The sequence below is a fragment of the Ursus americanus genome, chromosome 5 (assembly GCF_024610735.1).
Source record: "Ursus americanus isolate L20-20 chromosome 5, mUrsAme1.1.p, whole genome shotgun sequence".
Taxonomy (NCBI): domain Eukaryota; kingdom Metazoa; phylum Chordata; class Mammalia; order Carnivora; family Ursidae; genus Ursus; species Ursus americanus.
Genome location: NC_142131.1, coordinates 18892035 through 18916475, shown reverse-complemented (window position 1 = coordinate 18916475; position 24441 = coordinate 18892035). Strand labels below are relative to the sequence as shown.

The 24441-nt window shown below is 36.7% G+C and overlaps 1 protein-coding gene across 1 annotated transcript; it reads right to left on the bottom strand.

The window, feature by feature from the left end:
• Positions 1-775: 775 nt before the first annotated feature.
• On the bottom strand, positions 776-13633 carry LYSMD3 (LysM domain containing 3). The gene is made up of 3 exons (XM_045796290.2): positions 13437-13633; positions 9188-9450; positions 776-4413 (listed from the first exon to the last, which is right to left on the bottom strand). The coding sequence occupies exons 2-3, from the start codon at positions 9440-9442 to the stop codon at positions 3751-3753; spliced, it is 918 nt and encodes a 305-aa protein (XP_045652246.1). The 5' UTR covers positions 9443-9450; positions 13437-13633; the 3' UTR covers positions 776-3750.
• Between the last annotated feature and the right edge of the window lie 10808 nt (positions 13634-24441).

The following is a 24441-nucleotide window of genomic DNA, read 5'->3' as shown; positions in this document are numbered from 1 at the left end:
AGCAAGCATGACAGTTACCAAATATTCTTGAATAAACCACTCAGAAAGAAAGAAACCACTCAGAATAATCCACCTAGAAAGAAAACTCTAGGTGATTAAAGTCATGTTAACAAATTAAGAGATTTGGCAGACAGTGTAATATTAGTATGATCACTGGTATCATGAACTGACTTACAGTGGATGGAGGAGAATGCTAAGATATTTGGAAGATCTTGTTAACCTTTCCATCCCCACCACATCCAGATGTACAGTGTCAATGGTTTTGCCTTAATATGCCTAAAGGCTCTGCAGTTAGTAAAAACTTTTTATTAAAAAATGAGTTTAAATACAATTCTAAGGGGAAAAAAAGAATTACATCACAAATTCCTCCATTAAATAAATAAAAACTTCCAATTTTTTTCAATTCTTTTTGCTACCAGTAATTTTGAAATATATCCTTAAGTGGAAAGATGGTCTCATGATAAAATTTACATATAGAGCATTTAGCTAAATATGTGACCCGCAGCTTGCTAAGCAGCCATGGACCGTGCCTTTTAAAGTCTTCTTCCCTGGTATCGAAGAATATCCAAAGAACATCCATCTGAAATTTGTTTTCGTTTATGTCCTATAAATAATCCAGTGGATTTTATTTCTGTATAACAAGGGGGAAATATGAACTGGTAAACCTTTGGCAATTCTATCCACCTTACACAGTATCTCTACATCAAATAGTTTGAAAGAAGAGGAGAAACGGTTTGCTTTTATTCAATTAAATTCACCAGCTTCCATTTTAGACTGAATAATAAAATAGAAACTTTATTACATTTGTGTATCTTTTAAAATATGAAAAATAAGGGCAGAAAGTTTTAAAAACCAGTTTTACAGGTGTACATGCTAACAATGTTCTGCAATTCCATTTTGCCTTTGTATAAAATACATTATACAAAAGATTTATAGTATCTGCATACATAAAAAGAATTAAATAAAGCATTCAGATATTTCTGTGATCTAACAGTGCAATATGCACATACTTGGAAGAAAAAACTGATTTCCTGAGCAACGCTGTTGTAATTCAAAGTAAGAATGACACCCATCATAATGCACCATTTAAATAGACTTCTAAAAATTCTACCTTTACCCTGTAACGCTTTGACTGGATCCTTGCTTCATGATATTTCTGAAACATCCTTCATATTCCCAAGTAGGTAATTTTAGAAATAGATACCTTAAAAAGTACTAATTAGTAAGTAGTGGTTCATTTAAAGAATTCTTCTTGCTGAACAAGCAAGTAGAGTCCAGAAAAAAGAAAAGCTTTAAAAATCACAAAGTCCTTTGGAAAAGTTCATTTAACATTAGTCTTCTTTCTAATTCTAATGTGGTCAGCAGACTGTATAATCCATTTTACCCTATCTTTTGAAGAGATGACTCCCATCATTTTCTAGGAGTAGGATGGCAAAAACTTTCAGTGGCATTCGATGGTTCAAAACAACTTTAACCATTTGCACCCAGCCTTAAAAAAAAATAATCTGCCCTAAAAATAGCAGATTTTTCTTCACTTAACAACTCCAAGTTGTTAAGTGAACCAAATGCAATGATTCACAACTGTTAGCATATATATAACATATATACCTTCCAATGTAAAGCATCCAGGTAAATTCAAATAAGGGTTTCAGCACAATTAAAATCCACAATATCAAATAACTCTTATTAAGTTTTACAAAGTAATTATTTGCTACAAATTTTGATGTATATTAGTACTTTTTAAAAGGTAACATTATTCTAGATTTATTAAATGCTTAAGAAATTTTTTTAAGAATGACCATTAAAGATTAGAATATAAAATTCTATATATATGATATATATAGAATTATACAGAATTCAAATATATAGAAAAAGGAAACTGCCTGATTGTGTCATAAGGATATGTTATATTTCCTTCGTGAAACAGGACACACTGCAAGACAAAAATGGTTTTTAATCAAGTACATAGTACACTTAACTACTTTAAGTTACTTATTTTGGAAATCAGACCTATCACAATTTCAAAGTAGCACTAGCAAAAAGGAATCACTGCTCTGTAATTTCATCAATTTGATGTAAACAAAGTTCTTCCTTCTACCCTAAAATAATCTAATCCATTTTTCTTCCCTAAAACTTGATTTTTCAGCAGGCGTAATAAATACAATGTAAACTGACCAAGTTAACACTGAACATAAATTAGAAAGATCATACATTTTTTTCAAGATGCCAAGGCACATTAAAACAATTTTTAAAATTCCAAACTAAAAGAGTTACTCAAAAAATGATTTTGCTACAACTTCCATATTAACACTTTTCATTGTCTAAGGTCCTCTGATACATGCAAGAGCTTTAACGTTTGACTTCTCTGTCCTGTCTTTTTATACTTTCTCCTGAAAGTACATGAAACCTCATTTACTATATGTATTTATTCACCCCCCTTTTTAAAATCAATATTGGAGTTGGAAATATAAAACGACTGATCAAAACTTGAAACATTAAAAATTAGGAAATAATGCCCAGAAAATGAGGTGGTATTATATAACTTAAGGTACATACTTTATTATACACAAAACAGACAATCCAGACTCCACCAAATCTTTCTTCTAATGAATCATTTTGGTTACATTTTTAAAACACATACTTTAAGAAATTAAATGACGGAAATCAGTATGTAAATGATGCCTATTTAGCCAGACTGTGTCTGATCCCCAGCAAATCTTAAGCAGCACTATCAAGCCCGTTCAACTGATCCACACACCTTGGCCTCTGTTCCCTCCCAATTTGATGCTAGAGTTCAGAGGGAAAAAAAGGTCTAAGTTGGACATTTTCTCTTTGAAAAATATAGGCTAACGGATCAATAATTTGTCTGTTATTGTTAATGCAAAAGGTCTCCTGCACCTTTCCTTTTGCTTAATGAACCACTTTCTCCAACAGACCTTAGGCAGCCAATGAAAATCTGTTTTAACCCTATGAAGTTTTGCTTGATGGTGAAGGTGGAGACGGATTTATATGGCCTATGAATCCCATTGGACCATCTGAAATAATCCTTAATTTTAATTCTAAAAATTGTATTAGCTTACTTAAAGTAATATTATAAGGCATTAAATGCAATTAAGGCATGTTACTGCATGTAACACAGCAACAACTTATCACAGTATGTAATAATGCTAATTTGTATAACACTTTTCATTAAAGAGTTACAAAAGTGCTTTCAAATAACAGAGGCAAATATAATCACTTAAAAAACAGAAGCAGAGGCAGCAAGCTTTAAGAGACAAAGATTACTTTTAGGTCTTGACTTAATCCAGTGTTCTAGTGACCAAATGGCAACTTCCTAACCATAACACATTATTTTGGGGGCTTATAAATTTTATTTTGCCTAATAAACATTAATAACCTTAAACCAAAAAATAATTACTTGAAAAATAAAATTTAAACATAACCAGGCTTGAATTAAAAAAATGATGCATTTTCCAAGTTAGGAACTTCCTAGACCAGTATTTAAATTCATTTTTCCTTTAAGCATTGATACAACAGATACAGATTTACAACTCTCAGTATCAACAATATCTCGATAGCAACTGTAAGAATTTATACTCAATCTATTTGTAACTGGCTCCCAAAAAAAGGGTGGAAAATAAAAGCATCTTCATCTCCCTAACTCCTGCCTTTAAAGTGGTTATTCAATATAACTGATTCACCACACTCCAGATACACATGATCATTAACACTGTAATTATGAGCTATTTGCTATGTTTTGTGTTGAGCAGCAGGTGGCTGAGAATCTTGACGATACAGTTTATGATCATGTTGGCCAAAGGGTATTCCTTTAGTTGGACCAATTCCATTTTCCACTTCTCTCTGTTGTGATGGGGGTGTCACTCCTGAATGCAAATGTGAAGAATCCATTGTTGAATGGTGACTAACATCCACTTTAGCTAAAATTTCATAATACAGCAAATAAAATACTGGCGTTATTATACCTACTATCAACATTATCACTACAGCTGTCCACCACCCTATTCCCCAGTCCGCTCCATAATAAGGATCCTTACGTTGAATGTTTCTGTTATCAGGTTCAAAATGTATTTGTTGTGCTGTTAAAGCAGATACCACCTCATTAAGGTTCTCTCTTTTGGTGTCTGTACATTTTACTATTTGTTCTATGTCTCGATCTACTTCTTTTAAAAAGTTATCAGCTGACTCACTGGAAGAAAGAGAATCATTAGCTGGCAAAATTTCCTGTTGTTCTGGAACATACTGCACAGATGAAGGACGTGAAGTCTGTCTTCCTTTTGGAGGATAAAGTGTTTCAGTCAACGAACTAAACTTTTTAACTGGAATTTTGATAGACCTAAGGGCAAAAAAGTCTTGGTCGCTGATGAGATTGTTAACCCTCTTGATATCTGCTACCTGTTTAAAAAAAAAAAAAAATTTAACTGAATTCTCCAACAAAATAGAGATAACAATAGTCATTCATCCCAGTTACTTTTGGAAGGGAAAAAATAAAAAGTGGAGCTTAATTATTAGCAGTATTAAGTTATCATACCTAGAGAGACTTTATTTTGTGGGTAACAGTTCTACACCACTTTTAATCTACCAGTCTTGGGAAATCACTAATTACTTTTTATTATCACCCATGTACTATTAACACTAATACTAGGTATTTAAGTAGATTCTGGGATCCTTTGATATTTCTCTTTGTACATCATGCACAAATATCACACTTTCTGTTGTTTGTAAACAATTTGGGAAGGAAGGATTACAAATATTTATGTTCTTTCTTCCAGTCTGGCAATTAAAGTGTAGGCATATGTCAACTTACCCAACTAAAACTACCGTATTTTATCAAAACTCAGATGCCATCAACTCTAAGATGTGCCATTATTTACATATCATTAAGGGGAAAAAAAAAACACACCAAATATTGAGGATATCACCATTCCAATTTCAAAGATGTTAAAATGTGCGAAAAAACATGCACCTGAGAACTGATAACATAAATTATCTCCCTCACTTGTCTTCTGATGACATTTTTCCTGAACTTCTCAGTGTTCATGCATTGTTCAATTACCGCCAAGATCAGTCATTATTTATAAGCTTTCCCTATATATTATATGGTCTTCGGCTTGTCTGTATATCCTATCCAACTGCCACTGTCAAGAGGGAAAGCATGGGAGTATTTCTCAGATTACCAATTATAATGATAAGCTCTCCCACCATCTTTAAGTGATTAGTCCTGTTCATGATTTCCATCAATGCTTTAACCTAAGCCCTGATTTATCACATGATTGATGTCAGAGAGGCAAAGTGAGTCTAGGATAAAACTCTTCTGGCTTGGTCAACTCAATGGATAATGATGCCACTTACTAAGATATGAACACTCTGGAGGGAGAAAAGAAAATACAGATTTTATACCTGTTGACTTTGAGATGGCTGAAATATCTAAGTGGAAGCTATCCAACAGACAGTTATGTCTGAAATTTGGAAGAATAATCTCAGGAAGAAATACAGGTTTGTGGATTACCAGCAAAAATGGTAACTGAAGTCACAAGAGTAGACAGATTCACTAAAAAGACTGGGAGAAAAAGGTGACATATGAAAGATCTCTGAGAAATGCCAACATTTGAGGGGTATACTGAATAAGAGAAATCTACAAAAGAGATTAGAAAGAGTGGCTAAGGGGTGCCTGGCTGGTTTAATCAGGAGAGCATGCAACACTTCATCTCAGGGTTTTGAGTTCGAGCCCCATGTTGGGTACAGAAATTACTTCAAAATAAAATTTAAAAAGAAAAAAGATAAAAGAGTGGCCAAGAGAGCAATATATGATGGTGGTTAAAAGTATGGACTATCTGGGTTTGAAAGACAGCTCTGAAAACTTTCTAGCTGTATGATTTGGGGCAAGTTGTTTAACCTCTCTGCAATTCAGTGTCCACATATGTAAAATGTCAGTAGTAACACTACCTACCATATAGGGTTTTGCAAAGATTAATAAATTAAAACATATGAACATTTAGAAGAGTGATATATAGTGTGTTATAATAGCTATAACATTTAATATTTATATTTAATATATTTAGTATAATTAAATATTACTAGCAGAAAAATCAGAAAGATGCAAAATTAAAGGAGGTCAAACAAAGAGGGTTTTTAGGAGGGAGTGATGAACTGATCAACTGCATATTCCTGATCAAGTCCACTGAAGAATGAAGATTCCTGGAAAAATCAATTCCCTGGAAGTGTACATGTGAGAGGAAGATGGAGAGAGGACTAAGGAGTAACTAGATGAGACATTAAAGAAAAAGGGTGCTTTCAAATTTTACAACCTCAAGACTGTTTTTTTCCTTAAGGCAAATGAAGACTCATTAACAAACCCTATTCTCTTTAAATGTTCATTTGTTTGGTACTGTCTATTCTGACTAACAACTATTCCATGCTCTTTCTGAACCAGGTTTCCAAGTTTTAGTAGTATACCTAGATTCTCACTCTGAATATCCCTATGTCTTCTTTTATACTAACTTTCCTTGGTTGCATTTAGGATTCCAAACTTGGACTTTCTGTCCTCTTGTCACTGTTTGTATGACAGGCATGTTTTTAATAATTTCTAAAACTAAGTATTTATAAGAGGAATACAGCACTAAGTACTCTATTTTTAAGGTGATAAATCCTTTTGTAAGGTTTATCCTTTTTGCTGGTTGAGCTCCTGGCAAAGGGAGCACTGCTTAACTCCCTAACTCTATTATATCCATTTTCCCTACTGTAGACAATGCCTTCTTTCCCCTAATGTTAAGCTAACCGCCCTTTCATCATTCTTCATTTTAAATGAGGAATCAGCTGATACATCTTGTGAATACCCCCAAATGATTTTCTGTAAACCTCTCTAGCCTTACTACACATATTTTAGTCCAAGCCCTAATCATCTTCACTTGAATTATTCCACTAATCTCTTTATTGGGTCCCCTCCAACTCACCAGCAGGTTTCCCTACCATTTTGCAGCACTCCTTTAAACCTTATAATGATGTTCTTACTACACAGACCAAACTTTTCCTCAGTTATCTCAAAGTGCTTCTACCCATCAGTCTATGCCACTCATTTCTGGAACACCTATTAAATTTCATCTGTTGTTCCCCTTATTTTCTCCTTCCACATCACTGTCGTATACCTTTCTCCTCGTATACTCATATAGTCATATACTTTTTCCTTTTCAGCTCATTGGAAATATGACCTATTTTTAATCATTCAGATGGCATTTCAAAATTCTCTTCTTCTAAGACAATTTATCAGGTTCGTTAAGGGGAAACCCATGTCTTTCTCTAATAAAGCTACTGGACCACACTCTCTCTTGGGACCTCCAGCTTGATAATTATAGCCTTGCCCCTAATTTTAAATCTTGATTACTTTCTAAAGCAAATTCTGTAACTTATTTCTCTACTTTCTAAAGCACATGCTGTAACTTCTCTACAGACATGTATTCACATGGTTATTTACACTAAAAAATGAAATCAGATCTACTATGACCTAATAATAAATGGTGTTGCAAAAAAAAAAAAAAAAAAAAAATCCAGTTCTTCTTACATCAAGAAATGCGTTTCAATAAAATACTTTATTAAATTTTTAAATAAAAATTTGTCATATCTGTTTTGATCTACTGAAGTGCAGTAATTATTCAGAGAAAAATAATACACAGAACTTCATGGTCACAGGAAATTTTTTAAAATTCAATTTAAATTTACATATACTTGTATAAATAAATTTATAAATATGTATGTTTCTATTGCAGAGAACTGTAACAGGTAACCAATAAAAAGCTTTCAAGTACAAAAATATAATACATTATGAAAGATTGTGGGGGGAGGATGAAAATATAAGGAGAAAAAGGAATGATAAAAATTTCACGTTATAAAAAAAGCGCATATGGGGCGCCTGGGTGGCTCAGTCGGTTAACATCTCTGACTCTTGGTTTTAGCTCAGGTCATGATCTCAGGGGTCATGAGATAGAGACCAATGTTGGCATCCGTGCTCAGCAGCAAGTGAAGGTTTTCTCTCCCCCTCTCCCTCTCCCCCCACTTGTGCACGCTAAAATAAACAAATCTTTTTTTTTTTTTTTGAAGTGCATATAAAGAGTAGTCTAACAGTCGTATTTTTAAATATTAATACTGGCAACATTCTGGAAATTATATCCTTTAAGTCATTAGGAAGTATTAAGCTCACTTTAAAATGTGCAAGGAAATACACAATATATACATTTCAAAATTCTACTGGGAGTATGAGAACAAAAAGTTTGAAAAATGTTCTAACAGTTTCTGGATCAATATGTTTACATGAAAAGATTCCATATTAAAGATGCAAGATGGACATAATAATAAAGATATATAATAGGTTTAAACAGAGTTTAATATTATTAAAATAAAAAATATACCTTTCATTCTACCTATCAATCCTACTTTTGGGACTCTATTCCACAGAAATAAAGGTACCACCATTTGCCCCCTGCTCATGTTCATGCTCTAATAAATAAATAAAATCTTTTAAAAAATAAAAACAAAATCAACAACCCAAGTATTTTATATATAACATATATAAATATTCATATTTATGTGTTACATATATGTATATTGGGTTTTTTTTTTTTAAGATTTTATTTATTTACTTGATAGAGAAAGTGAGAGGGCACAGGCAGCGGGAGAGGCAGAGCGAGAAGGAGAACCAAGCTCCCGACTGAGCAGGGAGCCTGATGCAGGGCTCAATCCCAGGACTCTGGGATCATGACCCAAGCAGAGGGCAGATGCTTAATTGACTGAGCCACCCAGGTGCCCCATATGTATAGTGTTTTTATAAGCACAAAAAAGGTATGGAAAAAAACACACCAAAGTGTGTTATTTCAGGAAGCTGATGCAGAGAAAAACTTTTCCTTATGTATTTCTATATTCTCTTACAACTTGAGTATGGAGAAAAGATAACACATCTGGGTGTTTTTCATTACTGACAACAGAATCATGGATTTAGAAATAAACAGAAATTCAAGGATTCACTTAAAAGTGTAAAAAGTTAACAGCTACCAACATAATACAGATTTCTATGGAAAGAAAGGGAAAAGGAAGATAAAAGAGCACAGAACTTATTTCAGTTTGTGCTAATGAACAAATTATTTTGGACAGCATTATGCAAAATCAAATGAAAACTTACCGTACAACAGTACTGAAGGGCTATTGCATTTAAAGTATCTCCTTCCTGTATATCTTTTGTTAATACTATAATGTCATCAAGTCTATCTCTTGATGTACTTCTTCGGATTTTCTCTTTTCCTCTGGAGCGAAGCTCATACACTTCAGCATCCTCCTCCAACACATCACTGTCTGTACAATTTCCAAACGCATGTACTTGACCACTTGAATGAACTCCTGGAAGAGGAAAACTACGATTCTGATGTCTCCCTGCCATGTCCAAATCTGAAGGGGAAAGAAGGCAGAGAAAACTTTGGCATGTACCTGACCGTTTACTTGAGTTACATAAATCTTACATTCAGGACACTTTTTTTTTAATGACTTTGGTTATTTAAAAATTTAGGTTGAAGTTTTACAGATGTTAAAGTGCAATTAATGTATCTGGCAGTAGAGACAAGGGGGCAGGGGGAAGAGGTAATCCATTCTTATAGACCATATATCACAAAACGTGGGCGTGATAAACCTTTTCGCAAAAGTAAATTGCTATTTTTTTAAGGTCAAAAAACTAAGCTCCACTTATTCCGAGTATGTGAATAAAATTAGGAAATATTTTTGTATTATGTATTAAAAACCTGTGATTGTATATGTACAATTTATAATTCTGATGGAATCAAAGTATGTTTTATATATACAAACACAACACTTTAATGAACCCAAATATTCTGGCTTGTTCTGCATTTTAAGTGCATGTGGAATTGAAATATCTTTTGTACTACCTCCCTACCTCCCTGTATCACACTGACTTCAGTATTTTTTTTTTTACTTCAGTATTTTATATCTAGTGCCTTCTATATAGGTCATAATTTTGCCCTCAACCAGGGATTCTTTTTTTTTTTTTTTTTTTTTAGATTTTATTTATTTATTTGACAGAGAGACAGCCAGTTAGAGAGGGAGCACAGCAGGGGGAGTGTGAGAGGAAGAAGCAGGCTCCCGGCGGGGGAGCCTGATGTGGGGCTCGATCCCAGAACCCTGGGATCACGCCCTGAGCCGAAGGCAGACGCTTAACTACTGCGCCACGCAGGCGCCCCACAACCAGGGATTCTTATTCCTTAGAAGCTTTTCACCAACCTTTATCAAAGTCCTCATCCAACTCAATTTATGGACCGTAAAGATTTAAAGAGATTTAGGTCACTACATTCATTTCTACTTCAGAAAAGACACTCGAAGACTGAACACTGACTTAAGCTAAAAGCATACATCAATAAATACTTCTTGTTTACTTGCATATGCACTCTCCACTCATCAGGTTGACCTGTTCTCATTAAAAACAAACAAAACAGAAACACATAAAAACTAATCCCACATTCCCAGTGCTAGCTTCACATTGTTTACATAAGAAAGGATAGTAGATTGCTTTCAGTTATTGTCAAAGATGGAAAGAAGTAGACAAGTAGTAAAAAGCATTTTGGAGATAAAATATTTAAGACTTCATACTGTGACTTAGGTATGAAGAGAGGTAGGAAGTTAAGGATCATGTCAAGATCTCTGATTTGCATCACTGAGTAAATGGTTATGCCATTCTCCAGAATACGGAACACTAGAAGAAAAGCCGGGGGCAGGGGCGCTGGACTATGATTACAAATTCCTCTAAGACGGCCCCAAAGAATGTCAAATAACCAAGTGGGCTATACAGTCAAATTCAGAAAGGGTCAGAAATATAATTTCATGGCTCATGTGCATAGGGAGAAACCGAAACTACGTGGGTGTAGATGAGATTACCTAAAGAAAGTACAGAATAAGGGGCCAAGCCTGAGCCTTGAAGAATTGCTACATTTGGTATCCGAGTGAAGGAAAATCAGCCTGCAAAGAAGCTAAAAGGGATATTCAGAAGAGGAAGAAACCATCAAAACACTGTGTCATGGGGGCGCCTGGGTGGCACAGCGGTTAAGCGTCTGCCTTCCGCTCAGGGCGTGATCTCGGCGTTGTGGGATCGAGCCCCACATCGGGCTCTTCTGCTATGAGCCTGCTTCTTCCTCTCCCACTCCCCCTGCTTGTGTTCCCTCTCTCGCTGGCTGTCTCTATCTCTGTCAAATAAATAAATAAATAAAATCTTTAAAAAAAAAAAACAAACAAACACTGCGTCGTGGAAGGCAAGCCCAAATGGTGTCTTTTTTTTTTTTTAAGATATTTATTTATTTGTCAGAGAGAGAGAGAGAAAGAGCACACAAGCAGGGGGAGCAACAGGCAGAGGGAGAAGCAGGCTCCCCACTGAACAAGGAGCCCGATGCTGAACTCGATCCCAGGACCCTGCGATCATGACCTGAGCTTATGAAGGCAGACGCTTAACCAGTTGAGCCACCCAGGCATCCCTCAAATGATGTCTTAAAGAAGTACTTAGTTCGGTTGTAAATTCTACAGACAAATACCAAGTAAAAAAGAGAAACAAAAACCCTCCAAAAGTCTGAATTTGTAATACGGATGACAACAGATTACATTCTGTATGTAGGCACATACGTATATAACTTATGAACTATTTCATATCATTGAATCCAACCCCTGAAAACCACTTTCTGACCCTGCTCTACAACACTGCAATGCTTTAAAAACTCAAGGGTTTTTCTATTAGGATAACATGGACAACTAATAACTATATATTAAGTAGACTATTTCACCCATCCCTACCCTCTCAGGTGCTACTATTTATTACCATGAACTGTGATTCCTAAATTCACAGCCACCAAACTAAAGAAAGCTATCCACATCTTTCATCTCTAAATCAGTTTTAAAGTCCTGGTCACACCTATTTCTTCATGGAGTTCTAACCAAGTGACAACTCTAAGTTAAAATTTAAAGGTTAATCTTGTTTTAATACCATAATAAACTAAAGACGCTTTATTTTTAAATCTCAAAAAGTTAAAAAAGTATCTCACTTTCACCTAAAATAGATAATAGTTTTATTTCCACTTGTTTAACCAAGCTTTTTCTATCTTGTGTTTTTAGTGCAGGAAATGTCTGTGGATTCGTGGGCAAAATTTTATACTATGTACATTTTTCTGTGGGGAATATTTGTTTTCCTGTTGAGATGGGGTCCACGTTTTAAAAATTTAAGAACCACTTAATATACAGCAATTTACATGTGGCTATACTGACCCATTTAGATTCTTTCCCCCTAATAATTTGTTCTTAGAACCCCAAACTGGCTTAGAACAGCTGAAATTCACTGAGCAATGCCCAAAGCCATTTCATGTATTTATGTCAAACCTTTTCCATGGTACATTGCTAAATAATATGTAAAGACTAGAACTTCATCTCCCTATCTCTTCACTCTCCGTGTAATGAAATGCACGCAGCAGAATACCACAAACTGGATATTGTTTTTGAATAATCAAGAATTGGTTGTGCCTCCAGTCCAAATGGAAAGCTAGACTCTGGCCCAAGCAGATAATTATCTAAACCAACCATACAGAGATTAGAAAGTACACTGTATTCAAGTCATCTGGCTCAATTTTCTTCAACCAGTCTTAATTCTTAGAGTAGGAAAAAAGCACGAAACCGCTCTTAAGAAAACTGAAAAAAGGCTGCACGCTATCTAGATTACAAACAGTCGCAATAATTACCAATGGATACGTTGTTAAGGCATTCATCAGCTCACTCTAACTGAAAATGGTTTCCCAAACACCTTCATAATTTGTAGTAACTGTTGTTGGGTGTTTCGCTTTGCCTTTCCTTAAGCAGAAAGCAATAAAAGGGCCATAGGGCACAACCTAGTTCAGCACTGCGATAGTATCTCAAGGACTGTATCCGCCACGACCAATTCAGTTTTTAAAAACTTTAAGTTCCCTCCCTCTCCATTCCACACACCTAGTTTTTTATTTCCCTGTTTATTCCCTGCAGTGATCTCGGATTTTTATGCTACACCATCACACTTGGACGGTGCGGAAGAGACATTTATTCAACACAATAAGTTGTGGGGAAAATATAGTGCTTAGGTTGTAAGTGCGTTGATCCGGGAATACGGCAGGTAGGAGTACTTCCTCTGAGCCTCAGTTTCCTCGAAGTGTAACGAGGGGCTTCAGTGGGGTTGGTCGCGAAGGTCTCCCCTGCCTCGGGGTCTCCTCCATGCAAAGGAGGGATGCGAACCCTGCCCGGCCGCCCCGGCTACACCTCAGGCCGAGGGTTCCCCATCATCTCCAGCGAGAGCGCAACTGGGGCCCGATCCCGCCGGCCGGGACCGAGACACCCCCCACCCAACTTCTCGCCGCCATCTTTACCTGTTCTGTTAGCAGCGGGGACGCAACAAGGAGCCGAGTGCCAGGCCCGCTGCCGCGGCTCCTGTCCCGGGCAAATTCATGACCAACCCTCCGTTTTTGGCTGCCCCCGTACTCTGCCGCCACCGCCGCCAACGTCTCCGCCTTCCGGGCCGTGCGCCGCCGCCACGTCCGCAAACCTGCCGTGCGTCATCGCGTCAAGTGGGCGGAGGTGGGAAGGAGTGGGGGGAGGAGGAGGAGGAGGAGGGCGGAGGTGGGAAGGGGCGGGGAAGGAGGCAGAGGGCGGGGACGCGAGGTGGAGACCAGACCCGGGAGCTTCCCAACCACTGGCCCACGTCGGGCGCGCAGTCGCAGGGATGCCGTCAGGGCCCGGTGGCGGGGGTCCGAGTTCCAGCCCCGCCCCTGTCTCCTCCCCCTCTGACCCGCCCCTTCATCCCCGGAGGAGTATCTCCGATGGCGAAGTCCGCGTGCTAACCCCGTCTTGCGGGCTGCGCCTTTGTCCTTCGTACACACAGTGCTGGCAGACTGTCTAGAAAACACGCGGCAGTGGGGGGATCGAGAGGAGGCACGTTCTTAAGGATTTGACGGGGGCTGTTGTACATTTCTTCTTGGTCTGCATCTGGAGGTTTCTGTAGGGTGGAGAAGGATGTCCAGAAGTTCAGCTATTGACATCCATGTTTTAGCAAATTGTACTATGCTTATTAGTTTTCCTGCTTGAAGCTTCTAGACTTGCAGAAGAGGCAAAATACTGGAAAGAAGTCCTTGGCTGGCGGGGTACGGTTGCTTGTCTTTGTGTTTATAGGTGAGGAAAGTGAGCCACCTAGAGTCGGGCCCTGGGAAATGTTTGCGCTCGGGCTTTGGTTCTCCGGCGTCCTATTCTCCAGGAGACAAGGCTGTCTACAAATTAAGTCGCTTGGTTTTGAAAATTAACTGAAAGTCACTGGTAGTCACGGTTAGGGTCTATGAGAGAAGTTTGTTAGATAACAAACTCATGACTTCATATATTATTTTTCTTAAATTTACTAAATGAGTATGATAAATGTGTTTGAATTTATGTAAATGATGTAAAGCGTTTTAATGATGTGCCTAATGTTTCCTGATGTTGACGTTACAGACTTTGCACTTTGATGACTGTGCTGTCTTATGACGATGTACATGTTAGACCCAAACAGCCGGGAATGCAGGGTGCAGAGCACTTCTTTTCAGAACGTCTGAATATTTATGCATCATGAAGACCTTGAAGCTCTGTTTTAAATTACTTCCAAAGAGTGTGTTTTTGTTTGCTGGGAAGTGCCTTCAGTAAAGGTTAGGAATTCTGCACCGCAGTTTTTTTCTTTTATTTAAGGAGATGGGCACTGCGGTCTGCAATGCCACAAAAAAACTGCAGGAGAAGACTTTTTTTTTTTAAGTTTGTTGTTGCTGTTCTGTGTGCTGTTGCCCTTGTGACACCCGTCTGTAACCATTTATCACTGAGACATTTTCTCATCAGTAGACAAAAGATATATTCCCTACTTGATATGTAGGGCTTCAGCTGCTCAGCCTTCATGAATGTTAATGTGAATACAACCTTCTTTCTGCATGTAGGTTACTTTTCTTATTTTAATGTCAATAGGCAGTGGAATCCATGTGAGAGCCTGAGTGATTGAATTTCAAGCACTTCTACAAGATTGCTACCTGGTTTCTTTTTATAAAAAAATTTTTTAATGATATCTACATGTTCTTGAATTATTATATGTTTAACAAAGGTGCAGTTATTGAACTTTTTATAAAAAGACAATAACTATATTTTATTATTAAAATATACAAAGGAATCAGTTAGCCATGAATTTTGGCCAAGTTCCAAAAAGCAGGCCAGTAGGAACAAGTACTTTGTCTTTGAGAAAAAGGATGTCCCCAGACCTCAGCAAAGCCAAAAGGATTTTCAGTTCTTTGAGATCTCATCTGACACAGTTTTCATTAAAAGGCTGTAGATGAAAGAATATGTAGTTTCTAGGAATGTGTGTTTCTGTCACTGACTTTCAGGTTTTGTGATTTGCTCCAGAATAAAAACAGTATTGTAATGAGAGTATAAGTTGATGCAACTGGCTAGGAGTATTACTTGGCAATATCTATCAAAGTTAAGAATGAAATTGAACTATTAAATGGTCAAGTAATTACCTTGGATTCACTTACAGCTACATATGTATAAAATTTGATATGTTCTGGGGCGCCTGGGTGGCACAGCGGTTAAGCATCTGCCTTCGGCTCAGGGCGTGATCCCAGCGTTACGGGATCGAGCCCCACATCAGGCTCCTCTGCTATAAGCCTGCTTCTTCCTCTCCCACTCCCCCTGCTTGTGTTCCCTCTCTCACTGGCTGTCTCTCTCTGTTGAATAAATAAATAAAATCTTTAAAAAAAAATTTGATATGTTCAGGAATGTAAGCATTCCTACAGTAATAGCCAAAAATCAGAAAATATTCTAAATGTTCAGCAGTAACCAACTAGATTCGTCTTGTACATTTAAATAATGTAATGTTTTTAATGTGTAACTTCAAAAGAATGAAGTTAATCTATATTTTCTGATTTATTTATTCATTTACCTAACACATTTTCATTAGAGGAAAAGTATATGCAAGACCTTTATTCAAAGCATTGGGGATACAGTGCTTATAGACAGTTTCCTTCCTCCTAGAGGTTCCATGACTAGGCACATGGAAAGATCTCCAAAGTGTATTTTAAAGAAAAAAAGTAAGATACATGTAAGAGGTATGATGTTATTCCTTTGGAATAAAATTTTAAATGTATATCCCCCATCCCCACCCCTACACATTCATGTATCTATGCAGGGAGACACATTTAATTTTTCTTTCTGGAATATTACTAAAGGAATTTTGAACAGTGGGTGAAAAGTATGAGATGTATCAGGGGACAAAGCAGAAGACTCTGCCTTTTCTTCTTAGACTCTCTATATAGATTGAATTTTTATTACCACATGATTTTATTTTATTAAACAATATTAAGACTGAACACATTTCATTATTAAATAACTGGACTTGTTTTATCCACATTTAACCAATGGTCAACCATCCGTCTCTTCTTAATCACTCTTTAGTCTGTTTGTACTTTTATATTCAAGTAGTGAGTGCCTGGAGAAAAGAACCAGATCAAGTCCCTTGGAAATCAAAAAATGAAAGGGTAACAGAACACTGAGATCTTTTTACATTTTTTCTTGATTTCCCTCTGCCAGATTTCTTTCATCCCTGCTCTTTTACTCTCTGCTCCTTCCTATATCCTTTTATCGACCTTGCTTTCTAATTCTACTTTCTAGAAGCAAAACTGGGAAAGACTGTTGTACACAAAGGAAATACTTCAACTCAAATGAATTTAAAATTGTATTATGGGGTGAAACCTAAAAAAACTCCCCTCTTCTGTCATCTTCACATATATTTATGTATGTGTGTATATATATGTATTTGAGTCTATAGAGAGAGAATCTATATATAGAGAAAATTATTGTGTCTCTTTCTCTAAAAGTCTTGGAGGAAAAAAAAAAAAGACTGCATGATTTAGCTATGTTCTCCTAGAGAGGAACCGGATGACCTCCCTAGTTGCCATTCACCCTGTGATTTTAAAACACAGTGATTATCATAATCACAGCTCTGCCATAATGCGGATGAAAGAAGAACCATGGGTACTTCAAGAGACCAGAATTGCTTATAAATGCTAGTAAGTAATTCAGGGATATTAAATATGACTTGAAAACCAGCATTCCAATGCCTCCGTCCATACAGACATTACTAGATGAAAACTAGTCTCACAAATACTATTCTTAAATTCGTTAGCTAGGTAGTTGGTACCTATAAAAATGAATAGTTATATGTTCAGGATTAAGTAGACTGTAGCTTCAATGCTTTGTTTCCCATAATCTTTCCCATCACTATGGTCACATAAGTAAAGTGGTGCAGGTGAATGCCCAAGAATCTGTAACCTGCTTGCTGTTATTGTGCCTAATCCTCCTAACACCTGAGGTCAGACAGGATTCACTTAAGTCCACTTCACCAAAGGACAATGTTAAAAGGGTGACCCAGTCTATAGATTTGGTTGAGGGCAGAAGGTGATTATCTGAAAGTGGAGAGGAAGTCAAAATACAGTCCAGATAGTGGACATCCAGATTTTTTAGGTGTTCAATAGTGTGCTCAGGGAGTCAGGAAGATTAGGGGGTGGGGACGCATAAAGGGAGAATGGAAGAGGTAACAATGTCTTTTCGTTCTAGTCTGCATCTCTCCCAATGGTTAGAGACCACTTCTGTGACAACCCTCAGCCTGACCAACAGGATCTGAAAAACCATGCTAGAAGTTTAAAAGTGAAACTTTCATGCCCATGTAAAGAACAGTGAGCTGTATATGCCTAAACTGAAGTAGTGCTTTTCTGACAAACTGTAGACAGAAATTACATCTCTTCTATTGACAAATATTAGCTAAGTAGCAACTGTATTTAAGGCCCTGTTTTAAGCACTGGGGATATGTGCCCAAACCAACAAGCCCATATCATTGCTCTCATGGAGCTTCCATTCTTATGGTGGAGGAGAGAGAAAAATAAAATGAATAAATGAAACATTAGTATGTTAGATGGTGATAAATGAATGGAGAAAAATGAAGTAGGGAAGGAGGTTGGAGTGTTTGGGGTGGGGGGAATTTGCATTTGTGATAGGGTGGGTAAGAAGAGGCCTGGTTGGGGGCCTCTGGGTGGCTCAGTTGGTTAAGTATCTGCCTTGGGCTCTGGTCATGATTCCAGGGTCCTGGGATTGAGCCCCACTTTGGGCTCCCTGCTCAGAAGTGAGTCTATTTCTCCCTCTTCTCTGACCCTCTGCCTGCTTGTGCTTGCTCTCTCTCTCTCTCTCCCCAAATAAATAAAAATCTTTTAAAAAAATAAATAATAAAGAAAAGGCCTGGTTGACAAGGTGATAGACTGACACAGGCCTGAAGAAAATATATGAGCCATCTTGGTACCTGGGAGGAGAACTTGCTAGGCAGAAGGAACAACCAAGTGCCAGGTCCCTGAGAAGTGCGCCTTAGTGTATTGGAGAAATAGCAAGAAGACTAGCAGGGCTCACGCGGATTACACAATGTGGGAGAGCAGCAGGAGATGAAGTTGGAAGCAGCTAAATTGGATGAGACTGTGTAGGCCATTACCAGGACTCAGAGTTTTACTCCGAGCAAGACGGGAAACCACGCATGAGAGGGTTTTGAGCAGAGGAGAGCATTATCCACCTTTGAAAAGGATCTCTTAGGACGGCGAGGGTGGAGGCAGGGAGATGAGTAAGTTACTGCAGTAACTCGGGCAGGAGGGAGGTTGCCTTGAATCAGAATGGCAAATTCGTCCAACTGATTTGGATTAAAAATACTTGGTTTAAAAATATTTTTTTCAAAGGACCTAAATTTATGAGGTTGCACAATTTTGTCTTTAAAGATATTTTTCACTGGTTTCTTCTTGTATACTTTGATTAGTGAGTCTGTCCTCGGGTGTCTTTTCCCCCCCTAATTCTGAATAAGCCAGATTTACCACCTCAGCAATTGTTGGATCTAAGTAAAATTTTCCTTCTCTCTCCTCACTGTTTTCTTTTATTTACAGTTAAGATTGTCCCCCCTCCCTTTTTTCCCCCAAGCTTTAATCCTATCTGGCTTCTAAATCCCTCCTGAATTATTTGAAGCAAAAAAATGCCTGCTGACTTCAAAGAGTATTTCACACTTGGATTTACTTGGTGGGGTATAGAGCAAGAGTAGTGAAACCTTTCTTCCTTTCTATGCAGAATAGTGTGTTTGGCAATGATATATGCTGATCAGTGAGCCCTCTGTTAAGAAGAAACACTTTGACACATTTTTTTATGTGTTGTTTTGGGAAAAGGACTTATCTTCCTTTAGAGTACTTTTCAGTTCTAAATCTAATCTGTTATTTTGTAGGAGAATCAACCTGTATTAACAGAAACGCGATTAACTTCCCTTTCGTTACCTTGTCCTTAAAGTCGTATGAGAGATTTGGTTACCTATAGCATAACATAATGTAAATGAATACTTGGCTTGTAGAGATTTCTCAATCTTACTGTTTGACCGTTTCATCGAAAAATCGTAAAATACATATGCTAGCCCTTTCTACTTTATTTGGTCTTAGCAACTGGATGGGACAGAGTTTAGAGGTGAATGTGATGTGAATACACAAAAAGGTTTACAGGAAATTCTTTTTCCTTCCTGCCTTGTCCTACCTTCCATTAACTATATTCAACTTTCTCTAAGTATCTGCCCTTTAGCCATTAAAATTCTAGTTTCATAAGATCTGAACATCAGGACTGGTGTTCCTGTTGGGTGTGTATAATGAAAGCATCAAAAAGCATTGCTAAGGGACTGGAAAATTTCATCAAGGAGATTATGATAAGAATAGTAACATATACTTCTTTCAACATTTCTGAATTTGAGGCAGTCTGTAAAACTGATATCAATAGCTTTACCAGCTGTTGTCAAAATGTGGCCGGCCACACATGGTTGCCAATTCCTGAGAGTCCTTCATAGGGTCCTCAAGGTTAAAAGTATTTTTACACTAATTCTAAGAAGTTATTTGCTCACTGTTTTATCATTTGCATTCATACTGGATTGGTAGCATAAATCAAGGCAGAAGCACCAAACTGTATCAGTAGTCATTGTATTGCCCAATGCTACATTCTCAATAAAAAATAAGTTTTCTTGAGAATGTTTGTTGATTATAAAATCTCAACCCTTGACTACATTTTTTTAATTATTCTTTCTGATGAAATGGAAAATATGCATAAAGTTGTCTTATTGCATATTAAAATACGGTGGTTGTCTGGAGGAAAACTCTTGTGCCCTTGTTTGATTTGGGACCTGAACAATCCATTTTTATCATAGGGCATACTTTTTAATAGAAAGAATGACTGGCAGAAAAGCTATGGTCAATAAAACTTAGATATATGGTAACCATTTTCTTGAAAATGAACAGAGTAAGTCAGTTACTTCAAGGAAAACAAGACAGAATTTGGTATCATTGATAAAACTCAAGTTTTATCTCAAGCAAAAATTCGATTCTAGAAAACTTTATTCCCTCTATAGGCTCCCTAAAACTGAAAGAATTGTGTGATAAAATTGATGGTGAAAAAGTGGTTTTTCAAATATCATCAAATGAAAAGTGTCAACACTTGGAAAATCTGCATTACTCAGAGAACCAAATATTTTCCACATTTACAGTGTTATAAAATCATGCACAGATAAAAGATCCATTCGAAGTATAAGGCCAAAGGATTTTAACGTGACTAAGTAAAAAATGTTGGATATGATTCAGATGCCACATTGCAATGAACCTTTAAGAAACTATCACTTATTAAGCCTTGATGTAGTATCAAGGGTGAATATCCACAGTTATCTGAAAAACCACTGAAAATCCTTCTCCCTATCTTAACAAAATTTTTTTGAGGGTCTGGAGTTTTTTAAATACTTCAACCAAAACGATATATAGAAACACATTGAATGCAAAGCAAATATAAGAATCCACCTGTCGTTATAGTTAATCAATGCAGGATACAAAGTTGTAGGATACAAGTTCAACACAAAAAAAATTATAACTTAATTTATATTTAATTTAATTTATATAATTTAAATTTGTAACTTAATACTGTTAAGATGCCAGTACTCCCCAAAGCAATTTATAGTTTCAGTGCAATCCCTGTGAAAATCCTAACAGACTTTTCTGTAGAAATGGAAAAGCTGATCCTAAAATATGTAACAAAGGGCAAAGGTTTCCAAGTAGTCAAAACAATCTTGAAAAAGAGAGGCAAAGTTGGAGAGTTCACACTTCCCTATTTCAAAACTGACTCTAAAACTTCACTAATCAAAATAGTGTGGTACTGGCATGAGGAAAGACCTATGTCAATTGAATAGAAATGAGAGCTTAGAAATAAATCTATACATCTGTTGATTTTTGACAAAGGTTCCAACACCATTCTATAGAGAAAGAATGTCTTCAACAAATGGTGATAGGACAACTGGCTATCCATACACAAAAGAATGAAGTTGTACCCCTACCTTACACCACATACAAAAAAACACACCTCAATATGGATCAAAGACCTAATATAAGAGCTAAAACTGGGGTGCCAGGGCAGCTCAGTGGTTAAGCATCTGCCTTCGGTTCAGGTCATGATCTCAGGGTTCTGATACTGAGCCCCACATTGGGCTCCAGCCTCAGTGGGGAATCTGCTTCTCCCTCACCTGCTCTCCCTGCTTCTGAACGCTCTCTCTATCTGTCAAATAAATAAATATATTTTCTTAAAAGCTAAAACTATAAAAACCTTAGAAAAAGGCATAGGCATTATAAACCTTCATGATCTGCGACTTGGCAATGGTTTCTAAAGATATTACACAAAAGCACACTCAACTAAAGAAAAATAGATTTATTGGACTTCACTAAACCAAAAATTGGGGGGCATCAAGGACACTATCAAGAGAATGAAAAGATAGCCCCATAGAATAGAAGAAAATACTTATAAATCATATGTCTTGTCTAGTATACAGAATATATGAAGAACTCATAACTCAATAACAAAAAGACAAACTTTCATTGAAAAAGTGGCCAAGTACTTGAATAGATATTCCTCCAAAGAAGATGTACAAATGGTCAACAAATATAAGAAAAGATGTTCAACAGGATTAGTCATCAGGGAAATGCAAATCAAAACCACAATGAAATGCCACTTCATACCCAACAAAATGTGGTGTACACTACACTTCAAACAGGATGTGGTATATACATAAAATTTAATATTACTCATCCACAAAAAGAAATGAACTACTGCTATATGCTACAACATGAATGAACCTTGAAAACATTATGCTAAGTGAAAGAAACCAGACATGAAAGGCCACATACCATATGATTCCATTTATATGTAATATCCAGAATCGGCAAATCCAAAGAGACAGAAAACAGATTAGTTGTTACCAGGGGCTGGGGGAAGGGAGGAATAGGAAGTGACTGCTTAATGGCTCCAGGTTTTCCAATTGGAGTGCTGAAAATGTTCTGGTAGTGGTGAGGGTTGCATAACACTGTGAGCATGCTAAATGCCACTGAATTGTATACTCTATAATGGTAAAAATGGTAAATTCTATGTTAGGTATGTTACCACAATAAAAAAAAAAAAAATACACCTGGGATGTCTGGGTGGCTCAGTTGGTTAAGCATCTGCCTTCGGCTCAGGTCATAATGCTGCGGTCCTGGGATTAAGTCCTGCGTAGGGCTCCCTGCTTAGCAGGGAGTCTACTTCTCCCTCTGCCTGCTGTTCCCCCTGCTTGTGCACGCTCTCTCTCTCTCTGACAAATAAATAAATACAATCTTTTTTAAAAAATGTACCTATCATAAGTCATTAAAGAAATTTGTAAAATGGGGGTGCCTGGGTGGCTCAGTCAGTTAAGTGTCTGCCTTCCGCTCAGGTCATGATCTCAGGGTCCTGGGATCGAGCCCCACCTTGGGCTCCCTGCTCAGCAGGTAGTCTACTTCTCCCTCTCCCACTGCCCCTCCCCTCTGTTTGTGCTTTCTCCCTCTCTCTCTCTTCCCTCTTTCTCTCTCTCAAATCAATACATAAAATCTTCTACAAAAAAAATGGATTTGTAAATTCGTAAAATGGTAAATGATGTCACTGATCTCACTAAATATTTTTATTTTGGGAAAAACAATTTTCATAAAAATATATTATTGATGTTAACCTAAAATGGGTTTACTTTTAATTGAATTAATAAATACATATTTTGAATCATCCTTAGTTTTAATTGTTAATATTGTAAATACTGGTGGCTATTACTACCATAATTAAAAGTTTGAGTCCTCAATTTTTAAGAGATTAAAGGAGTCCTTACTTTACAAAATTCAAAAACCACCAAGCTATGCTATAAGGTAAAGCCTCAAAGTTATTTAAGCCAATTTACCGTGTGCGTTTTAAGGTGCAAAGATTTTCTAATATAAGTCAATTGTGAATTGAAGTGTTACAGATTAAAGCATAACTTGAAAAAATATCCTTCTGATCATATTAGTTACCACAGTGTAAAGTAGAAGGTTGTAAACTGTCTTATTAGTAGGAGACATGGTTTGAAGGAAAGAATGGAGAAGTTAAAGAAAGACAGGTATTGGGGGTTGGGAAAGGTGAGCGGTAGGTGAAGAGGGTATTAGGAAATTCATGATTCGGTACATTAACTCAATTTGACAAATGTACAATAATTTTAAATGAGATTTTTTCCCTTTTGTCTAGGTATCTATAGTGCTAATAATCCATATTTTACACTTAAAGAATTGTTTATTATGTGCCGGGTATTGTTCTAAGAGATTTATTATATGTATGACACTATTATTTTTATTTGGAAGACAATATTTTGAGGAATAATTTGAGAATAAGATACAGATATTGTGACACTTCACCCCTAAATACCTCAGCATATGTTTCTAAGTACAAAGACATTCTTCTACAAAACCACAACATAACCATCACTCAAGTATAATACTGATAAAATCTTATTCTCTGTATTCAGTCTATGTTTAAATATCCAAGATTGCCTTGATTGTGTTCTTTATCTGGTTTTCTTTTTGTGTTTACTTACTTATTTTAAAATGAGATCCAGAATTTAATTAAAGCTTGTGGATTGCATTTAGTTGTCATGCCTCTTTAGTTTCTTTTATTCCAGAAAGTTCCGAAGCTCCCCTCCCCCAATTCCACTTTTTTAGTCTTACATGACTGATATTTTTGAAACATCTAGACTGCATTGCTGTGTATAGTGTACCTCAATTTGGATTTGTTTTATTATTTCCTCATGATTATATTCAGGTTAAACATTTTTTTGGCAAGAATCCTACATTGGTGATGTTGGGTGCTTCTCAGTGCTTCAGATCAAAAGGCACACTTGTCACTTTGCTTTATTACTGGTGACCAGGCACCTAAGTACTTAAAGTATTTAATTTTAAAACAACGTAGGCTGTAGCT